Source organism: Schistocerca nitens, chromosome 10 (genome assembly GCF_023898315.1).
Source record: "Schistocerca nitens isolate TAMUIC-IGC-003100 chromosome 10, iqSchNite1.1, whole genome shotgun sequence".
Classification (NCBI taxonomy): domain Eukaryota; kingdom Metazoa; phylum Arthropoda; class Insecta; order Orthoptera; family Acrididae; genus Schistocerca; species Schistocerca nitens.
Genome location: NC_064623.1, coordinates 231,438,193 through 231,456,816, shown reverse-complemented (window position 1 = coordinate 231,456,816; position 18,624 = coordinate 231,438,193). Strand labels below are relative to the sequence as shown.

The 18,624-nt window shown below is 42.6% G+C and overlaps 1 protein-coding gene across 1 annotated transcript in view; it reads right to left on the bottom strand.

Annotated features, from left to right (window-relative positions):
* LOC126210179 (disheveled-associated activator of morphogenesis 1) overlaps positions 1-18,624 on the bottom strand; it is a 515,367-nt gene that overhangs the window by 36,307 nt on the left and 460,436 nt on the right. Inside the window, exons 19-20 of the mRNA XM_049939341.1 lie at positions 11,910-12,105; positions 4,288-4,461 (exon numbers count right to left, since the gene is read on the bottom strand). Of these exons, the coding sequence (XP_049795298.1) occupies positions 4,288-4,461; positions 11,910-12,105 (370 nt within the window). The remainder of the gene's footprint in view (positions 1-4,287; positions 4,462-11,909; positions 12,106-18,624) is intronic.

The window sequence follows — 18,624 nt, the reverse complement described above, 5'->3', positions numbered from 1 at the left end:
ACACTCTCCCTTTTTGTTGACAGTGCCTTTGACTGAGTCGCTGCATCTCATCGGCACAGGTTTGGGGCTAGCATAACTGCATTGGCCAAGTACACAGACGCCTGGACATAGCTGACAAATAAAAAGTAATTTTCTAAAGTAGCTTTACATTTAATGGAATGGTGTTTTTGGGTGGAGTGAGGGGTGGCGCGTGCTCACACTTGGACTGGGTTCGAATCACGGTCTGGTACACATTTTCACTCATAGCCGCAGATTCCACGTAATATCCCGATGCAGCTGACCCCAGTGATCCCCTCCCTTTCCTTTGTTCACTATAGCTAGAAAGACTACAAAGGAGAATGGTGTATTGACATGTGTTTGCTGTGATACTCAAGAAAATATACTATAATGGACAGCCTGGTCTGGCATTTTAATAGCATCTGAGCACTGGTACAGTACCTGGCAGTTATTGACCTTTTAAGTATAAGCCCTGTGAGTATGACATCTAATGACAGCATGCCCTCACAAGACACATTACTTATGTGTGCAGCGAAGCTCACTTGCACGGATAATTTAATACCGAGACACCAACACATCCAGCTATCACTAGAGTTAGAGTGTTAAGCAGATAAAATTTCATTCCTAAAATAGTATCATTCTTACTTACGTTTGCTAGAGTGAAAATGCGTTGTTGCCAAGCAGCTTGTTATTATCAAGCATGATGATAAATGTCAGCTACTGATGGACGAATGAGAGCTATCACATTGCCAAACATGTATAAAAATGGAGACTGGATGATAATGAGTTACGACAATGATAGCGAAGTGTTAATTTATGTTCACCACACCAACTGGGAAAATTCACAGGATTTTATTTTATCTCGGAAGAAAAAAAAAAACTCAAAATAAAAGTTCACGTGGCATAGTTTCTAGGAGCAGTTTTCTCATTTTGGCTGTGGCAGTTGATGTGGCAATGCAAGCATATAACACTCACCATCATAAATTCATTACAAACTTCTGAACTGCTGGACTGTTTATTATATTTCCCTGGCATCCCTCGTTTGAGGTCCATTATGCAGCACAAGACATTGTTGTTGTTGTGGTCTTCAGTCCTGAGACTGGTTTGATGCAGCTCTCCATGCTACCCTATCCTGTGCAAGTTTTTTCATCTCCCAGTACCTACTGCAACCTACATCCTTCTGAATCTGCTTAGTGTATTCATCTCTTGGTCTCCCTCTACGATTTTTACCCTCCATGCTGCCCTCCAATGCTAAATTTGTGATCCCTTGATGCCTCAGAACATGTCCTACCAACCGGTCCCTTCTTCTCTTCAAGTGGTGCCACAAATTCCTCTTCTCCCCAATTCTATTCAATACCTCCTCATTAGTTACATGATCTACCCATCTAATCTTCAGCATTCTTCTGTACCACCACATTTCGAAAGCTTCTATTCTCTTCTTGTCCAAACTATTTATTGTCCATGTTTCACTTCCATACATGGCTACACTCCATACAAATACTTTCAGAAACGACTTCCTGACACTTAAATCAATACTCGATGTTAACAAATTTCTCTTCTTCAGAAACGCTTTCCTTGCCATTGCCAGGCTACATTTTATATCTTCTCTACTTCGGCCATCATCAGTTATTTTGCTCCCCAAATAGCAAAACTCCTTTACTACTTTAAGTGTCTCATTTCCTAATCTAATTCTCTCAGCATCACCTGTCTTAATTCAACTACATTCCATTATCCTCGTTTTGCTTTTGTTGATGTTCATCTTATATCCTCCTTTCAAGACACTGTCCATTTCGTTCAATTGCTCTTCCAAGTCCCTTGCTGTCTCTGACAGAATTACAATGTCATCGACGAACCTCAAAGTTTTTATTTCTTCTCCATGGACTTTAATACCTACTCCGAATTTTTCTTTTGTTTCCTTTACTGCTTGCTCAATATACAAATTGAATAACATTGGGGATAGGCTACAACCGTGTCTCACTCCCTTCCCAACCGCTGCTTCCCTTTCATGTCCCTCGACTCTTATAACTGCCATTTGGTTTCTGTACAAATTGTAAATAGCCTTTCGCTCCCTGTATTTTACCCTTGCCACCTTAAGAATTTGAAAGAGAGTATACCAGTCAACATTGTCAAAAGCTTTCTCTAAGTCTACAAATGCTAGAAACGTAGGTTTGCCTTTCCTTAATCTTTCTTCTAAGATAAGTCGTAACGTCAGTATTGCCTCACGTGTTCCAATATTTCTACGGAATCCAAACTGATCTTCCCCAAGGTCGGCTTCTACCTGTTTTTCCATTCATCTGTAAAGAATTCATGTTAGTATTTTGCAGCTGTGGCTTATTAAACTGATAGTTCGGTAATTTTCACATCTGTCAACACCTGCTTTCTTTGGGATTGGAATTATTATATTCTTCTTGAAGTCTGAGGGTACTTCGCCTGTCTCATACATCTTCCTCACCAGATGGTAGAGTTTTGTCAGGACTGGCTCTCCCAAGGCCGTCAGTAGTTCTAATGGAATGTCGTCTACTCCCGGGGCCTTGTTTCGGCTCAGGTCTTTCAGTGCTCTGTCAAACTCTTCACGCAATATCGTATCTCCCATTTCATCTTCATCTACATTCTCTTCCATTTCTATAATGTCCTCAAGTACATCGCCCTTGTATAGACCCTCTATATACTCCTTCCATCTTTCTGCTTTCCTTTCTTTGGTTAGAACTGGGTTTCCATCTAGGCTCTTGATATTCATACAAGTGGTTCTCTTTTCTCCAAACTTCTCTTTAATTTTCCTGTAGGCAGTATCTATCTTACCCCTAGTGAGATAAGCCTCTACATCCTTACATTTGTCCTCTAGCCATCCCTGCTTAGCCATTTTGCACTTCCTGTCGATCTCATTTTTGAGACGTTTGTATTCCTTTTTGCCTGCTTCATCTACTGCATTTTTATATTTTCTCCTTTCATCAATTATATTCAATATTTCTTCTGTTACCCAAGGATTTCTACTAGCCCTCGTCTTTTTACCTACTTGATCCTCTGCTGGCTTCACTACTTCATCCCTCGGAGCTATCCATTCTTCTTCTGCTGTACTTCTTTCCCCCACTGCTGTCAATTGATCCCTTATGCTCTCCGTGAAACTCTGTACAACCTCTGGTTTAGTCAGTTTATCCAGGTCCCATCTCCTTAAATTCCCACCTTTTTGCAGTTTCTTCAATTTTAATCTGCAGTTCATAACCAATAGATTGTGGTCAGAGTCCACATCTGCCCCTGGAAATGTGTTACAATTTAAAACCTGGTTCCTAAATCTCTGTCTTACCATTATATAATCTATCTGATACCTTTTAGTATCTCCGGGATTCTTCCATTTATACAACCTTCTTTTATGATTCTTGAACCAAGTGTTAGTTATGATTAAGTTATGTTCTGCGAAAAATTCTACCAGACGGCTTCCTCTTTCATTTCTTAGCCCCAATCCATATTCACCTACTATGTTTCCTTCTCTCCCTTTTCCTACACTCGAATTCCAGTCACCCATGACTATTAAATTTTCGTCTCCCTTCACTATCTGAATAATTTCTTTTATCTCATCATACATTTCATCAATTTCTTCATCATCTGTAGAGCTAGTTGGCATGTAAACTTGTACTACTGTAGTAGGCGTGGGCTTCTGACACAAAAAAATAAAATAAATCTGTGCTTGTAACAGTCAGGAGATGGAATATCTTGTGTTGGTCTTGTTCCAAATTTGTATCTTTCCCTTCTTCTTTATGGTTGTCTTCATTTACCAAGTAACAGAGATTTACTAGAAATGTATTTTGGTGTGGGATCGTGTGATACAGACATATAACAGCAATTCTACATCTGCACCTATACTGTGCAAACCACTGTACGGTGCGTGACAAGAGGGTACGTCCCATTGTAAAAGTTATTATGATTTCTTCCTGTTCCATTCACATATGAAGTGCACAAAGCCCAGTTCTTGGACAAATTTATTCTGTCACTGATTATTGGAACACCATTTCTTATGTTGTGAAACATATCAGTGGTCTCAATAAGTGGCAATGAGAAACTGCATCGAGAGAATACAGACTTCTAACTGCATTTAAAGATAAAATTACAAAATTGAAGATGCTCGTCATAAGTGATGCATTTTACGTGTTACACATTTAAATACTATGTCTCTCTCACAAGTCCAAATGTTTCTTTATAATGGCTACTGCAAAAGAGTTACCTTAAAGACTACACAGTAACAAAATTTAACATTTCTTCTTATTTGATACATACATTGCCATATGTTTTACTTACTTCTGCTTCCTGTATTGCTCTCCTTTCTTCTTCCTCCCTCCGTCTTCGGAGATTCTCATTGTCCTGATGAGCTTCATTGAATGCATTCAGGAAGGCATCAAAGATACCAAAGAACTCGTCTGGCTGTACTGATGCAGCATTATCTTCTCCAAATAGCCGGACAGCCCGATCAAACTGTGAACAAACAAGATGAAATTCAAGCAATCATTACGTCTTTCCATGAAGGAAATTATGGGAAATAATTGATGCACTCACATATTTTTGTATATTGGTGGGAGGGAGAGCCATGAAAAACATACCAAAAAAATTGTGTGTGTGTGTGTGTGGGGGGGGGGGGGGGGGGGGGGACACGTTTAGTGAAAATGTGTCCCAGTACAACATTAAATTCCCTACAAAAATTTCATATTCATTTTTTTTTCTAGGACTAATAATTTTGATGATGCAGGAGATGGAAGAAATTGCAAATTATAAAAAATAGTGTTTATTGTTAAATGAAGTCAGATGTAGTATGCACATTTAATATTTCTTCTTAACTAAGTGCACTCAGGGTCATATTTAGGCAGGTGCAACACGTGCAGCTTCACAGGGCGGCAAAATGTTGCCACTTAAAAAAAGTTTTTAAGTATTATTTTAATGTTCATTGCATCAGGATTGAGGCATTCAATTATTTATTTGCAATATGGTGACAAATTTTTGTAGCCATCATAAACTCAGATTTTACTACTAGTCCATCTGTATAATGTCTTACATGTACGAGCATATTAAGGCTGTCAAGCAGGGAGTGCACAACCTGCATGGGCACTTGCCATGGTGCCCATGCTGCATGCTACAGCATCGTCCTGGTCAGACAGGAGGCGGGCACCCGTGCTAGACGACCCTTGTCTGTGGCGTGCAGCTGGCAGGGTGTGATTTTCTATAAAGTTCGTAGCGGACAAGTGTGTGAAAGATGTTGGCAGAAACAGCAAGACTGATTGAGTTGGTGCACACAAATGTATTTTTGCACGATATACGACACTGTGATTATAAAATTGTGAAGGAAAAGGAGGCAACGAGATAGAAAACTGATGTGAGTGTATATAAAACAGGTTGCTTTTTTTTCCACTTGTTTATAAATAAGTGATCTAGCACCAGTTGGATATTGGAGTGAACAATATGGTTTAGTTGAAATAACAATGTGCTTGTACAAACTAGTTGTGTCATTGTAGCACAATTTAAGCTACAAGTTTGCTGCTTTGACAACAGCTTCTGCAGTATCGATTCTAAGTCTATAGGTCTTAAAAAGACTGCTCACTCTTGTACAGGCATACTGAAGGTGTCCACCACACAGTGACCCCTGCATATTTGTTTACTGAAAACTGCTTTTGAAGCCTCTTCCAGAGCTGCTGATTTGGGGAAAGGGGTCATCAGATAGCTAAATTAAACCCTTCATCAATTGCCAGAATGTGAGGGACGGGCACGTTTGTGCCCGGCAATGGTTTTGGAAGCGAATACCTTTTCCTCGTATGAATTTGTGGAAAAAGGCGCGAGTTTTGAAAACTTGTGCTATCACAGTGTCTGTCATAGCTGCCCACATCGATAACCACAGAGTTGTCATTGTGATCAGTAACTCTGAGCAGGACAACTGAAAGAAGTTTTTGTAACAAAAATATTGTAAGCTACTGTTTTTTTTAGAACACTTCATTCTAACATGCGAGTGCAGTTAGGAAATTGCCACAGTTCCATCAATCCCGTCTCAGTTTTCTTCCAGATTTCTTCTGCTGGTTCAGGTAAATACAGTGGTTGTAAAACGTTGTAGACTTCTTGACACGTATTTGACTAAGCTAGAGACGGTTGACCTTCCGATGTGGAATTAAAAAGCGGTGGTGTGGTATGACTCAGCAGTGACCAAATATGTGCAACAAAATGCATCCTATGAAATAAAAGAATTTGCATAAGGCTTGACTGAAAGATGAGACTGTTCAAGCAAAATGGAAGAATCTATGAGAGACTTGCAGCAAATACCTAAAATGCATAAACGGAGAGAAAGATTCATCCAAGAAGTGACAGAAATTGCCAAGGGCAGGCCATTTGTAGTTTCTACCTGACACAATGTCACCACATCGTACATCATAAAATGTTGTAGAGTCAGAGGAACTATTTCCTGACGATGGGGATCTAGAGGAGGAATCATATTGATTCCATAATGTCAGTTAGTCTGGCGAAAAAGCCAAAATGAAAATAAATAAATGAAGATGTAGTTGCAGTCACAAATTATCAGTACGCCAGAGACAGTAACAGAAGAGAGGTGTGAGCTAGAACATATGACAGCTTTTTTTATTTTATTTTTTTTATGCACACTCATTCAAGACATTCCCAACTCAAACTCATTTAAAAATGCATCTGACATAGTCTTTTTAAGAGATTGACACATTCAGAACGAGCGCTATATTTAAAAATGCATCTGACATAGTCTTTTTAAGAGATTGACACATTCAGAACGAGCGCTATCCGACAACTGGATCGCTATGACCTGACTGCACGATGTTTGACCACAGCCGGCCTCAATGGGCAACAGGATGTTCTGAGCGCACACGCAGCCTGCTCTCTGTGTGACACTGCCTTACTGTCCACGTAATCGTGTGGGTAGTGTGTTTTTCAGTTCTGCATCCATTCGTGGTTATGTTTCCGTCATATGCAACACACCATTTCAAACAGTTATAAACTTAAAAGTAAGGTATATAATTCAATTACTAACTGGCTGCAGTGAAGTTGGTTCTGTTGTATTTGATACAACCAAAGTACAGTGGACTCTCGACTATATGACTCATGACCATCTGGCATTAGGCTATCCGATCTACTTCATTAATGTCATAATAATACTTCTCCGTAATAAAGTGGGGATTAATTTGTTGTATGTGCTCTACTTCACCAGGGAATCGGCTACAATGGTATGTGGTCTTTCAAAATATTTTATGCAGTCTATGTTCTTCTAACACATCTGGAGTCATAATATTAAATAAATTACAGGAACCACTCTTCAAAAAAATGATACTTCTTCATCTGCATAGCAGACACCCAAAGTGCTTGTATTGCTAAACTGTTATTTTGTTCAGTCCTTTGTGTTGTAATTAAAAAATCTGAAATAGGTGATAAACAAAAAAAACTTGTAGTGATTACTGAAATCAGAAAATCGTAATAAAATTGGGATTCAGTATGAAAAATAGGTGTATTTAATGGCACTGCTGGGGTCGGAAGAGACAATATATAAAACTCCGGCCTTTCCAGTTTTGTTGTTGTCCAGCTTGACCTTCCGCCACATTAGGTTGGATAGTCGGCAGTCATGTGTATGTTCAGTTTCCAACTCTCTATATCACTGATGTTTTTTTTCCTGCAATTCACAGTAGTGGTATGGATAGATGATCTAGGTTAAGTGGTGCTGCATATCAAAAGAAAGCTGAAGAAAAAGGACAGAGGGATTGTAAACTTCAACAGAAAACTTAGCGACTGGACTCATATATTAGTGGTAAAAGTGAAAGTGAACCGTGTGGCTCTGAACGTTCAGGTGAAGTTTTGGTTCAAAACAGTAACAATGAACAGTGTAGCTCTGTAAGTGCAGATAAACTTAAAAGTTCTAAATCGTAAACAGAGTGCAGAAGTTCAAGGTTTCCGAGTTCCAGAAGGATGTCAAGAGCCTGCATGCTATAAAGCAGAGGAAGTTTCCCATGCCAAGTAATGACCAATTGGGAAAACAATGACCAGACATTGGATTATTTGGTTAAAAATGGTATTAATCATAACAAAAATGCTAATTTTTCTATGTCCTCGTTGCGATACGCCGAAGGATCTCGGCAATGCTGGAGCAAAAGATAGATGAAAAGGGTTTTCGTGAATGGGGAAATCATTAATCGTGAATATCTGCTATATTCTCCTAGGCACGGATCATTGTTCTGTGCATGTTATGAATTATTTGATGAGCACCTGAGTTTGCAACATCTGGTTTCAGTGACTGGAGCCATGTTGGAATATGAATAGCTGAATGTGAAAGTTCTACCTCTCACAGAGACTACTTGTTAATGTTGGAAAAAAGTGAGGAAACTACATGAATAGAAATGACAAACTGTTGCTCACCCAGCATGAATATGAAGTTACATGTTGGAGGAATATACTAAAAAAAGTTGTTTTGGTAGTTGAGAAGCTAGCTTCTAAAGGTAAAGCATTTCATGGAGACAGAGGTGTTCATTTGCCTGTGAGAAAAATGGAAATTTCATGGTGTGTCAGGAATTAAATGTGAAGCATGATTCTTTTTTGGCTGACCGTATAGCATGATTTGGTAACCCTGGAACAGAATTTACTTCATACTTTTCACCAGCAAGTTATGAAGGTTTAACATGTCTAATGGGGAGGTCAGTGACCAAAAAAGTATGTACTGATGTTATTTCTTGTAAATTTTTTTCAGTCTTATAGATTCTACATCTGATATATCCCAAAATGATCAGTTAGGTATAATATTTAGATAGGTAAATGACGATGGGCTCTTAACTGAAAGATTCCTGTCCTTTATTTATTTATTTATTTTTAAGAAAAAAAAAATGCAGGTCACACTAGAGAAGCTTTCTGAAGCAGTTTTGAATGCTTTAGAACTACATGGACTGAACTTTGATAACTGTAAAGGATAGTCATACGGTAACATAGCCAATATCTCTGGTGCAAACTTGCAAGCAAGATTCAAGGACCGAAATAATCAAATTTTCTTCATTTCACGTTTGGCTCACTCACTGAATCTGGCTGGGTCATGAGCTGCACAATGCTACTCAGCTGCAATACGGTTTTTGTAGTTAATTCAAGGGTTACACAACTTCTTTGTACATTCTACTGGCAGATGAAATGTTTTGGAAACATTTTTTTGATTCTGCGAGTATGACACTGAAGTCACTGTCTACAACACGATGGCGTGCTTGTGAGGACGTTTGAATGTAGATTGGAAAGCTGTGTTTTCTGCATTAAGGAAAATTTCAGAAAGTGAGAGTGGTAGTGTTGGATGTGAAGCTGAAGGTCATCGTAGAAAGTAGTACTGAGGTAGCTTTCGTGACAGTGTTTTGTTGCATTCTGCAAGGGTGTAGCAAAGCAATGAAAAAACTGCAAGCTGAGGATGTAGAAATTATTACATGTATAGATGACACTCTTGTAATGTTAACAGCTGAGCTTCATACATCTTTTCTATTCTCAAGGATTCAGCTCGAAAGAAACTTACTGTGATCAGGAATACGGGATCAGTTCGATTTCCTTCAGCTACTGAGAATGCAAAAAATAAACAGAAAATTAAATGAAAGAAATTATTTGATGAACCATCTGACTCAGAATAGGAACACAAATGTCCTGAAGAAGAAACAGGATCAGACTGGGTTGAGATCTGGAGAAGAATGAAAATATCGTATTCTGTTTATATAAATTCTTCAGGATGAGTTACAGAACAGAGTTAATGTTTACAGAGAATGTAACTTCAGATTTTCATTTCTCTCAAGTATCACCGAACTAGAAGCCATTCAAATTTATGTTGCCGCAGAAACTTAGAGCCATCTGTAATTCTGATGTAGAGAACAACTTCGGTGCAGAATGTATACATTTTAGAAGCTTTCTGTTGTCTGGAAGATGATCGTGATGAATTGTCATCTTTCATATCTCTGTGCAGTGTCGATTTAAAAAACAAAAAAATGGGGATGTCTATCCAATGTGTACACAGCACTCAGGATTTACAACTGTACTCCAGCAACAAAATGTTCAACTGAAATGTCCTTTTCTGTTTTAACACTGATTGAGAATTATCTACAGATGACAGAAAGTCAAGAATGACTTGGAGTACTAGCCACAGACATGTCAGTCAGTCTGGATTTTCAGGATGAAATGAATTTGCAAGTACAAAAGTAAGGAGGAAGTCATTTCTTTAAATTTGCTATATTTTGGAGAAGGTTAATTGCATAGTGTTATATCAAGTATTTGGGACTTGACTAAATTTCACATTTAACTGAAATAATTTTGGTATAGGGTATTAAGCTATAATGATTTTCTTTGTATTTATACCATATATTGTGTCAAAGTTTGATGTTTATGTAGTGGTTATTTTATTATTTTTTAGTATTTAACTTTCACGTGTGCTATGTGTTACATATTTAAATAGTTCAGTACACTTTAGAATTGAAGTTAATGACTACACAGCTTTAGTGTTGGTAGTCCGTAAACAAATATCAGTGGTGAAGTTTAGGTAAGGGGAACATAAAATAAATTACTCCATAGGGGCATCATACAATCTAAATACGGCCCTGAGTGCATTATAGCCATAAGTGGTAAATTGTACTCTGGGATGGTAACGGGCTGGGGGATAGAAGCATGATGGAAGGAAAGTCACCACACTGGGGTCAAGCACTTCCCTCCTTAGTGCATCTGCAAGCTGAAGAGCAAATGGGCAAGTCCCCAATCATTCTATCCCACTGTGTCACAAGAAGCAGCTACAAGCTGTTTCACAGTTACGCTTCCACAGCATGCTTTATAAATCAGTACCTCGTCCCCTACCCTCCAAACTCTACAGAAGCTCTCCTGCGAACCTTGCAGAACTAGCACTCCTGAAAGAAAGGATATTGCAGAGACGTGACTGAGCCACAGTCTGGGGGATGTTTCCAGAATGAGATTTTCACTCTTCAGCAGATTGTGTGCTGATGTGAAACTTCCTGGGATTGAAACTGTGTGCCGGACCGAGACTCGAACTCGGGACCTTTGCCTTTCGCGGGCAAAGTGCTCTACCGTCTCAGCTACCCAAGCGTGACTCGCGCCCCATCTTCACAGCTCTGTCTCTGCAATATCCTTTCTTTCAGGAGTGCTAGTTCTGCAAATTTCGCAGCAGAGCTTCTGTAAAGTTTGGAAGGTAGGATATGAGGTACTGGCAATTGTAGAGCTGTGAGGACGGGGCGTGAGTCGTGCTCGGGTAGCTCAGACGGTAGAGCACTTGCCCGCAAAGGCAAAGGTCCCGAGTTCAAGTCTCAGTCCGGGACACAGTTTTAATCCGCCAGAAAGTTTCACATCAGCACACACTCCGCTGCAGAACGAAAATCTCATTCTGGAAAGTATGACAACAGTTTGGTTGTGATTATAGACTGGAATTAAAGAAAGAAACTTCAAGTTATCCCTTGTCGGGTGAGTCTTCTTCTTTTTCTTTTGTTTTTATCCTATGTCCACATGAAGTCGGCAAGCTAAATTATTGGAATTGGCATTGTTAATGATAGAGGAGGATGGCTGGATGGCCTTCCTATTGCCATCTCTTCACCCCCCCCCCCTCCACAATGACGGAATTTGTGTATCACAACTGTCCGCACCTAGTTTTATTGATGTGAAAGAGCGCAAACATTTTTATATGTTTACAGATATTGTAACTAAGGCAGGACGTAAGTACCAGCCCACTATTAACCTAGTCGGTTGTGGGACATCACCTAAAAACCACGTCCAGGCTGGCCTGCACACTGGCCTTTCATCAGTAGTCGACCAGATTGGATTCGATCCAGGGCTGGCACACCTTCTCGAACCCCACACATTTCGTGCTGCGCGGTTATCATTTATCAGCCACTAACAACAGGATAGTGAGGAAAATGACAAACCCGTGTCTTCATATCCTGGAAGAGGTCTTCGAGTTCCGAGAAGCGGCAGGTGGCCGAGGACAGGAACTCCCTCATGATGGGCAGGAAGCGGTCTCCTGGCACCACAGATGCCTGCGATCGGTGAAACTCGATCTCCCGCTCCACCTCCTTCAGGCCTCCCCTCAGCGCCGACATGTCCTTCTCGAGTTCCCCCATACTGTGCAATGGTCACAACTGGTTAACTTCATTTTTCTGATATCTTTGCTTCAGTTTTATTATTTATGCAAAATAAACAGTTCTTATCATCATCATCATCATCATCATCAACAACAACAACTGAACTCCATAAATTCCTAGTACATTTACTCTTCAGTTTTTTGTTGTTGCTGATAATAAAAACCACTTTAAAGTGAACGGTGACTGCACAGTCACAGTACAAGGTCCACAGTATTAGGATTAAACATATCTTCATGCTTCCTACTCATAGTCTACAGCTGTTTCCTCTGACTCCACAGTGTATGGGAATGAAGAATTGTAACAAAATGTAAGGTAAAAATATAAATAACTTCGAGTGTGTAGTTTGCTGAAGAGAAATATGTCAGAATGCTAGCCTGAAAGTGCAATTACTCATCAGAGTAATTCTTGATTTGGATGCAGCAATAGGATTTGAAATATGTAAAGCTACAAAAAGTTTATTTGAATTGTTAATACTCATGTAATGTATGATATTAAATAATGTATTACAGTTAGCTTGTATGACACCAAAATACCCTAAAACAGTAATTTAGAATAATACACTCCTGGAAATTAAAATAAGAACACCGTGAATTCATTGTCCCAGGAAGGGGAAACTTTATTGACACATTCCTGGGGTCCGATACATCACATGATCACACTGACAGAACCACAGGCACATAGACACAGGCAACAGAGCATGCACAATGTCGGCACTAGTACAGTGTATATCCACCTTTCGCAGCAATGCAGGCTGCTATTCTCCCATGGAGACGATCGTAGAGATGCTGGATGTAGTCCTGTGGAACGGCTTGCCATGCCATTTCCACCTGGCGCCTCAGTTGGACCAGCGTTCGTGCTGGACGTGCAGACCGCGTGAGACGACGCTTCATCCAGTCCCAAACATGCTCAATGGGGGACATATCCGGAGATCTTGCTGGCCAGGGTAGTTGACTTACACCTTCTAGAGCACGTTGGGTGGCACGGGATACATGCGGACGTGCAATGTCCTGTTGGAACAGCAAGTTCCCTTGCCGGTCTAGGAATGGTAAAACGATGGGTTCGATGACGGTTTGGATGTACCGTGCACTATTCAGTGTCCCCTTGACGATCACCAGTGGTGTACGGCCAGTGTAGGAGATCGCTCCCCACACCATGATGCCGGGTGTTGGCCCTGTGTGCCTCGGTCGTATGCAGTCCTGATTGTGGCGCTCACCTGCACGGCGCCAAACACGCATACGACCATCATTGGCACCAAGGCAGAAGCGACTTTCATCGCTGAAGATGACACGTCTCCATTCGTCCCTCCATTCACGCCTGTCGCGACACTACTGGAGGCGGGCTGCACGATGTTGGGGCGTGAGCGGAAGACGGCCTAACGGTGTGCGGGACCGTAGCCCAGCTTCATGGAGACGGTTGCGAATGGTCCTCGCTGATACCCCAGGAGCAACAGTGTCCCTAATTTGCTGGGAAGTGGCGGTGCGGTCCCCTACGGCACTGCGTAGGATCCTACGGTCTTGGCGTGCATCCGTGCGTCGCTGCGGTCCGGTCCCAGGTCGACGGGCACGTGCACCTTCCGCCGACCACTGGCGACAACATCGATGTACTGTGGAGACCTCACGCCCCACGTGTTGAGCAATTCGGCGGTACGTCCACCCGGCCTCCCGCATGCCCACTATACGCCCTCGCTCAAAGTCCGTCAACTGCACATACGGTTCACGTCCACGCTGTCGCGGCATGCTACCAGTGTTAAAGACTGCGATGGAGCTCCGTATGCCACGGCAAACTGGCTGACACTGACGGCGGCGGTGCACAAATGCTGCGTAGCTAGCGCCATTCGACGGCCAACACCGCGGTACCTGGTGTGTCCGCTGTGCCGTGCGTGTGATCATTGCTTGTACAGCCCTCTCGCAGTGTCCGGAGCAAGTATGGTGGGTCTGACACACCGGTGTCAATGTGTTCTTTTTTCCATTTCCAGGAGTGTATAACACTAACTGGTCTCCTATAGAATAAAGCACTGATTTAATTTTGTATATTGTGGGACAGTAAACATCTCATTCTGAAAAATAATTTCGCGTGTAGTTTGCCTCATAGTCTAACATTCAGAGTGAAGTTATGTTTTCTGATATAAAACATGCTGCCCTCTATTACAAACCAAGAAACTAAGAAAACCTCTACAAATTCACAAGAAAATATAACACATACCTGATTAACCACTTCTGCAAATTAATTAATATCTAGATTATAAGACTGATATTTTCTATTAGTTGTACGGCAAGTAGCAGCATTCGTTGCAAAGCCGTAAGAGGAGTAATTGAGCTATGTAAATAGGCCTCTACTGTCACATACGTTAGTTATTATTTTCTTAGCAAAATGCCAATACATTCAAGTAAATGTTGAGCTACCAATAGAAGATAAACAGTAACTATCTAATGGAAGTAGTGGCTTTTTCAATGCAGAGATTCTCCTCTTAATATACTAAGTTAAATTTAATCGGCATAGGCACATGTAATATTAAGCAGTACAGTGATAAGTTTATTGTTAACACAGGGTGCAGATTAAATTTCTAAGTGTTGCTTCTATTTGTTCACTTATATTTTTGACTCACTCCACCTCTCTAAGGGTCCTCCTCCTCCTCAATGGAATGAATCAACAACAAAATATGACTGATTTTTCAGAACAGGAGGCCAGTAATTGTCCATCTCCTAATGGTGCTTCCTATTTTGCAAGCTCTCTCAAAGTTTTTCTTGTCTGATATTAAGTAACTTTAGGGTCACTGGTTAGATTTCTTCTAGTATCTGAAAGAAATGCCTGTTATTACACATTGCTACCTCACACTGCACTTAACTCCATTGAACAAATGGTGCCATTTCAGACTGAAGTCTTTTTCATTGGATGTTTTGAAATTATTCTTGACATTCTTTAGATTGATGACAAAAGATGTTATCCTTTTGATACTTCAGTCAGTTGCTATCAATGTGTAACCCCCCCATGCGGGACCAAGGTATTCCTGCCTACCGTACGAGGCGACTAAAAGGAATTTCACACCTTTCGGCCTTCATGTGATGGTCCCCTGTAAGGTTTGAACTCCATTCTTCAAAATTTTCCCGGAGAGTGAGCCAATTGGGGAAGGGTGCCTTACAAGGTGCACTGTATCCATCGTGCATTGAGATCTTTACCCCACTTTCTTGTCGTCGCATTGCAGTCCTGCCCATTCTCCATCTCTTGGGCGAGGACACCTTCCTGGATGCGTTTTTCACCATGCACCATGCAGTGTTGATTTCTGCGTTGACGATGACCATGGGCGTCTTTGCACCTGATGTCCAGCACGGTAGTCAGTCTGTTGTGGTGGGGCCGCCATGTACCCTGTTGGTTGTAGCCCCCTGACCACACAGGAATCACTCTGCTGATGGCTGCACCATTAACTCCTCACGTATGCCAAGGGGTAGATGCCCATCCCCCTGGGGCATTGGGACTCCCGGCAATAGCCATTCTGCCAGGTGGCCTTTGCTATGGCTGGGTGGCACCCGTGGGAAGGGCCCCTGGTCGGAGTGGGTGGCATCAGGGTGGATGACATGCGATGAAGCACAGTCCATCATCTCTTGCTAGTGGTAAAACACCAACAGTCTCTAAGTGATCATGAGCTCAATTCAACGCTCAGAAGTGCGACCTCAAATCGTTCCCCTCTCTGGCCACAACATGGGAGGAACATCAGGCTAAGAATGGCAGCAGATCTTATTCGCCCCAGTACATTGTATGTTCGAGAGCTGATGGGGAACCTATCATGACAATAAAGCCTCAGTTTTTTGTTGCGCATTTAGAGGACAAGTTTGGGGGGGGGGGGGGGGGTTGGAGGGCTTGTCCAAAATGAGATCTGGGTCAGTCTTGATCAAAACAGCATCCTCTGCCCAGTCACGGGAGTTAATCGCGTTTGACAAGCTGGGGCATGTTTCTGTAACCATCATGCCCCATAAGAGCTTAAATACTGTCCAGGGTGTCATATTTCACAGAGACCTTCTTTTGCAGTCCGACGATGAGCTGCGCACCAATTTAGAGCAGGGAGTTGCACATTTTGTCCAGTGTGTCCACCGGGGTCCGAAGGATAATCAGGTTGGCACTGGTGTCTTCATCTTGGCCTTTGAGGGTGATACATTGCCCGAGAAGGTCAAGGTGATGGTCTACCGGTGTGATGTAGAGCCCTATATCCCTCCCCCGATGCGGTGCTTTAAGTGCTGGAAGTTCGGCCATATGTCTTCTCATTGTACTTCCAGCGCCACATGCTGAGATTGCAGATGCCCATCACATCCCAATACTCCATGTGCCCCACCTCCCATCCATGTCAACTGTGGAGAGCACCATTCGCCTTGCTCGCCAGACTGCAGGATTCACCAGAAAGAAAGGAAAATAATGGAGTACAAGACCCTAGACAGACTGATCTACCATGAGGCTAAGACAAAATTTGAACACCTGCATCCTGTGCATATGAGATTGTCTTACGCCACCAAAAAGCAGCTGGTTGCAGGGTTCACGCTCATCCTCAGTCCCAGGGACTGAGCCAGTGAAGTCCTCCCTGCCAGGGAAACGCAAGGAACAGTGAGAGAAATCCAAAAAGAAATCCTCTAAGACCAAGGAAATTGCAGTGGCACCCACACCACCGCTACCTACAATCTCTGCGGCTGAAGATGAGGTGGAGATTTTGGCGTCCGCTGAGGACCTAGATCTCACCAGACCCTCAGACACAAGGGATATAGACTGCTCAGGCAATAAATCAGTTGCAGCAGGTGACTCTGAGGTGTAAACTGCCTCATTGAATGTTCCATGCATTCCTAGCCTCACAATGTCATCCTCCAGTGGTATTGCGGCGGTTTTTTCCACCACCTGGCTGAGCTACAGCAACTGTTAAGCTTTAAACCAGCCATCTGTATTGCCCTCCAGGAAACCTGGTTCCCAGCAATGCGGATCCCTGCCCTCTATGGCTGTAAGGGATAATACAGGAACTGTAGCGACTATAATCGAGTGTCAGGTGGAGTTTGCATTTATGTCCTAAACTCAGTTTGTAGTGAATATATGCCTCTTCAAACTCCTCTTGAAGCTGTGTTTGTCAGAATAAGGATGACGCAGGAAATAACTCTCTGCAATGTAAATCTTTCTCCAGGTGGTGCAGTACCCCTGAATGTATTAGCTGCACTGGTTGATCAACTCCCTGAACCATTCCTACTTCTGGGAGATTTTAATGCCCGTAACCCCTTGTGGGGTGGTACCGTGCTTACTGGCCGAGGCAGAGATGTTGAAACTTTAGTCGCAATTTGACTTATGCCTCTTAAATACTGGGGCCGCCACACATTTCAGTGTGGCTCATGGTAGTTACTCGGCCACTGAGTTATCAATTTGCAGCCCAGAACTTCTCCCAACTATCCACTGGAGAGCACATGACGACCTGCATGGTAGTGACCACTTCCCCATCTTCCTGTCACTGCCCCAGCGTCAGGTACACGGACGTCTGTCCAGATAAGCTTTGAACAAGGCAGACTGGGGAGCTTTCACCTCTGCTGTCACCACTGAATCTCCCCCACACGGTAACATTGATGTGATGGTTGAGCAAGTGACTAGCACAGTTGTTTCTGATGGAGAAAATGCTATCCCTCTCTCTTTAGGGTGCCCAAGGCATAAGGCAGTCCCTTGGTGGTCGCCAGAAGTCGCTGAAGCAATTAAGGAGCGTTGGTGAGCTCTACAGCAGCATAAGCGGCACCCTTCCCTGGAGCACCTCGTAGCCTTTAAACGGCTCTGTGCCTGTATTCGCTACCTTATCAAACAACGGAAGGAGGAGTATTGGGAGAGAAACGGCTCGACCATTGGGTGCCACACGTCACTTTCCCAAATCTGGCCAAACGTCTTTTCGGGTACCAGGCCCCAACAGCTATCCCCGGTGTTGCCAAAAATGGCGAGTTATGTACTGACACAAACACGATTGCCGAGCACTTTGCTCGAGCCTCTGTGTCAGAGAATTACCCCCAAGCCTTTCACACACTCAAATGGCTGCTGGAAGGGAATGTCCTCTCATTCACTAAACACTGCAGTGAATCCTATAATGCCCCATTTACAAAATGGGAGCTCCTCAGTGCCCTTTCACATTGCCCCGACACAGCTCCAGGGCCTGATCGCATCCACAGCCAGATGTGATTACAGATCTGACTACAAGCGACATCTTCTCGTCATCTTCAACCAGCTCTGGTGCAATGGAGCCTTTCCACCACAATGGCGGGAGAGCACCATCATTCCGATGCACAAACCCGGTAAAAACCTGCTCGATGTGAATAGCTATTGGCCCATCAGCCTCACCAATGTTCTTTGCAAGCTGCTGGAATGTATAGTGTGTCAGTGGTTGGGTTGGGTCCTGGAGTCACGTGGCCTGCTGGCTCCATATCAGGGCAGCTTCTGCCAGGGTCGCTCTACCACTAATAATTTGGTGTCCATTGAGTCTGCCATCCGAACAGACTTTTCC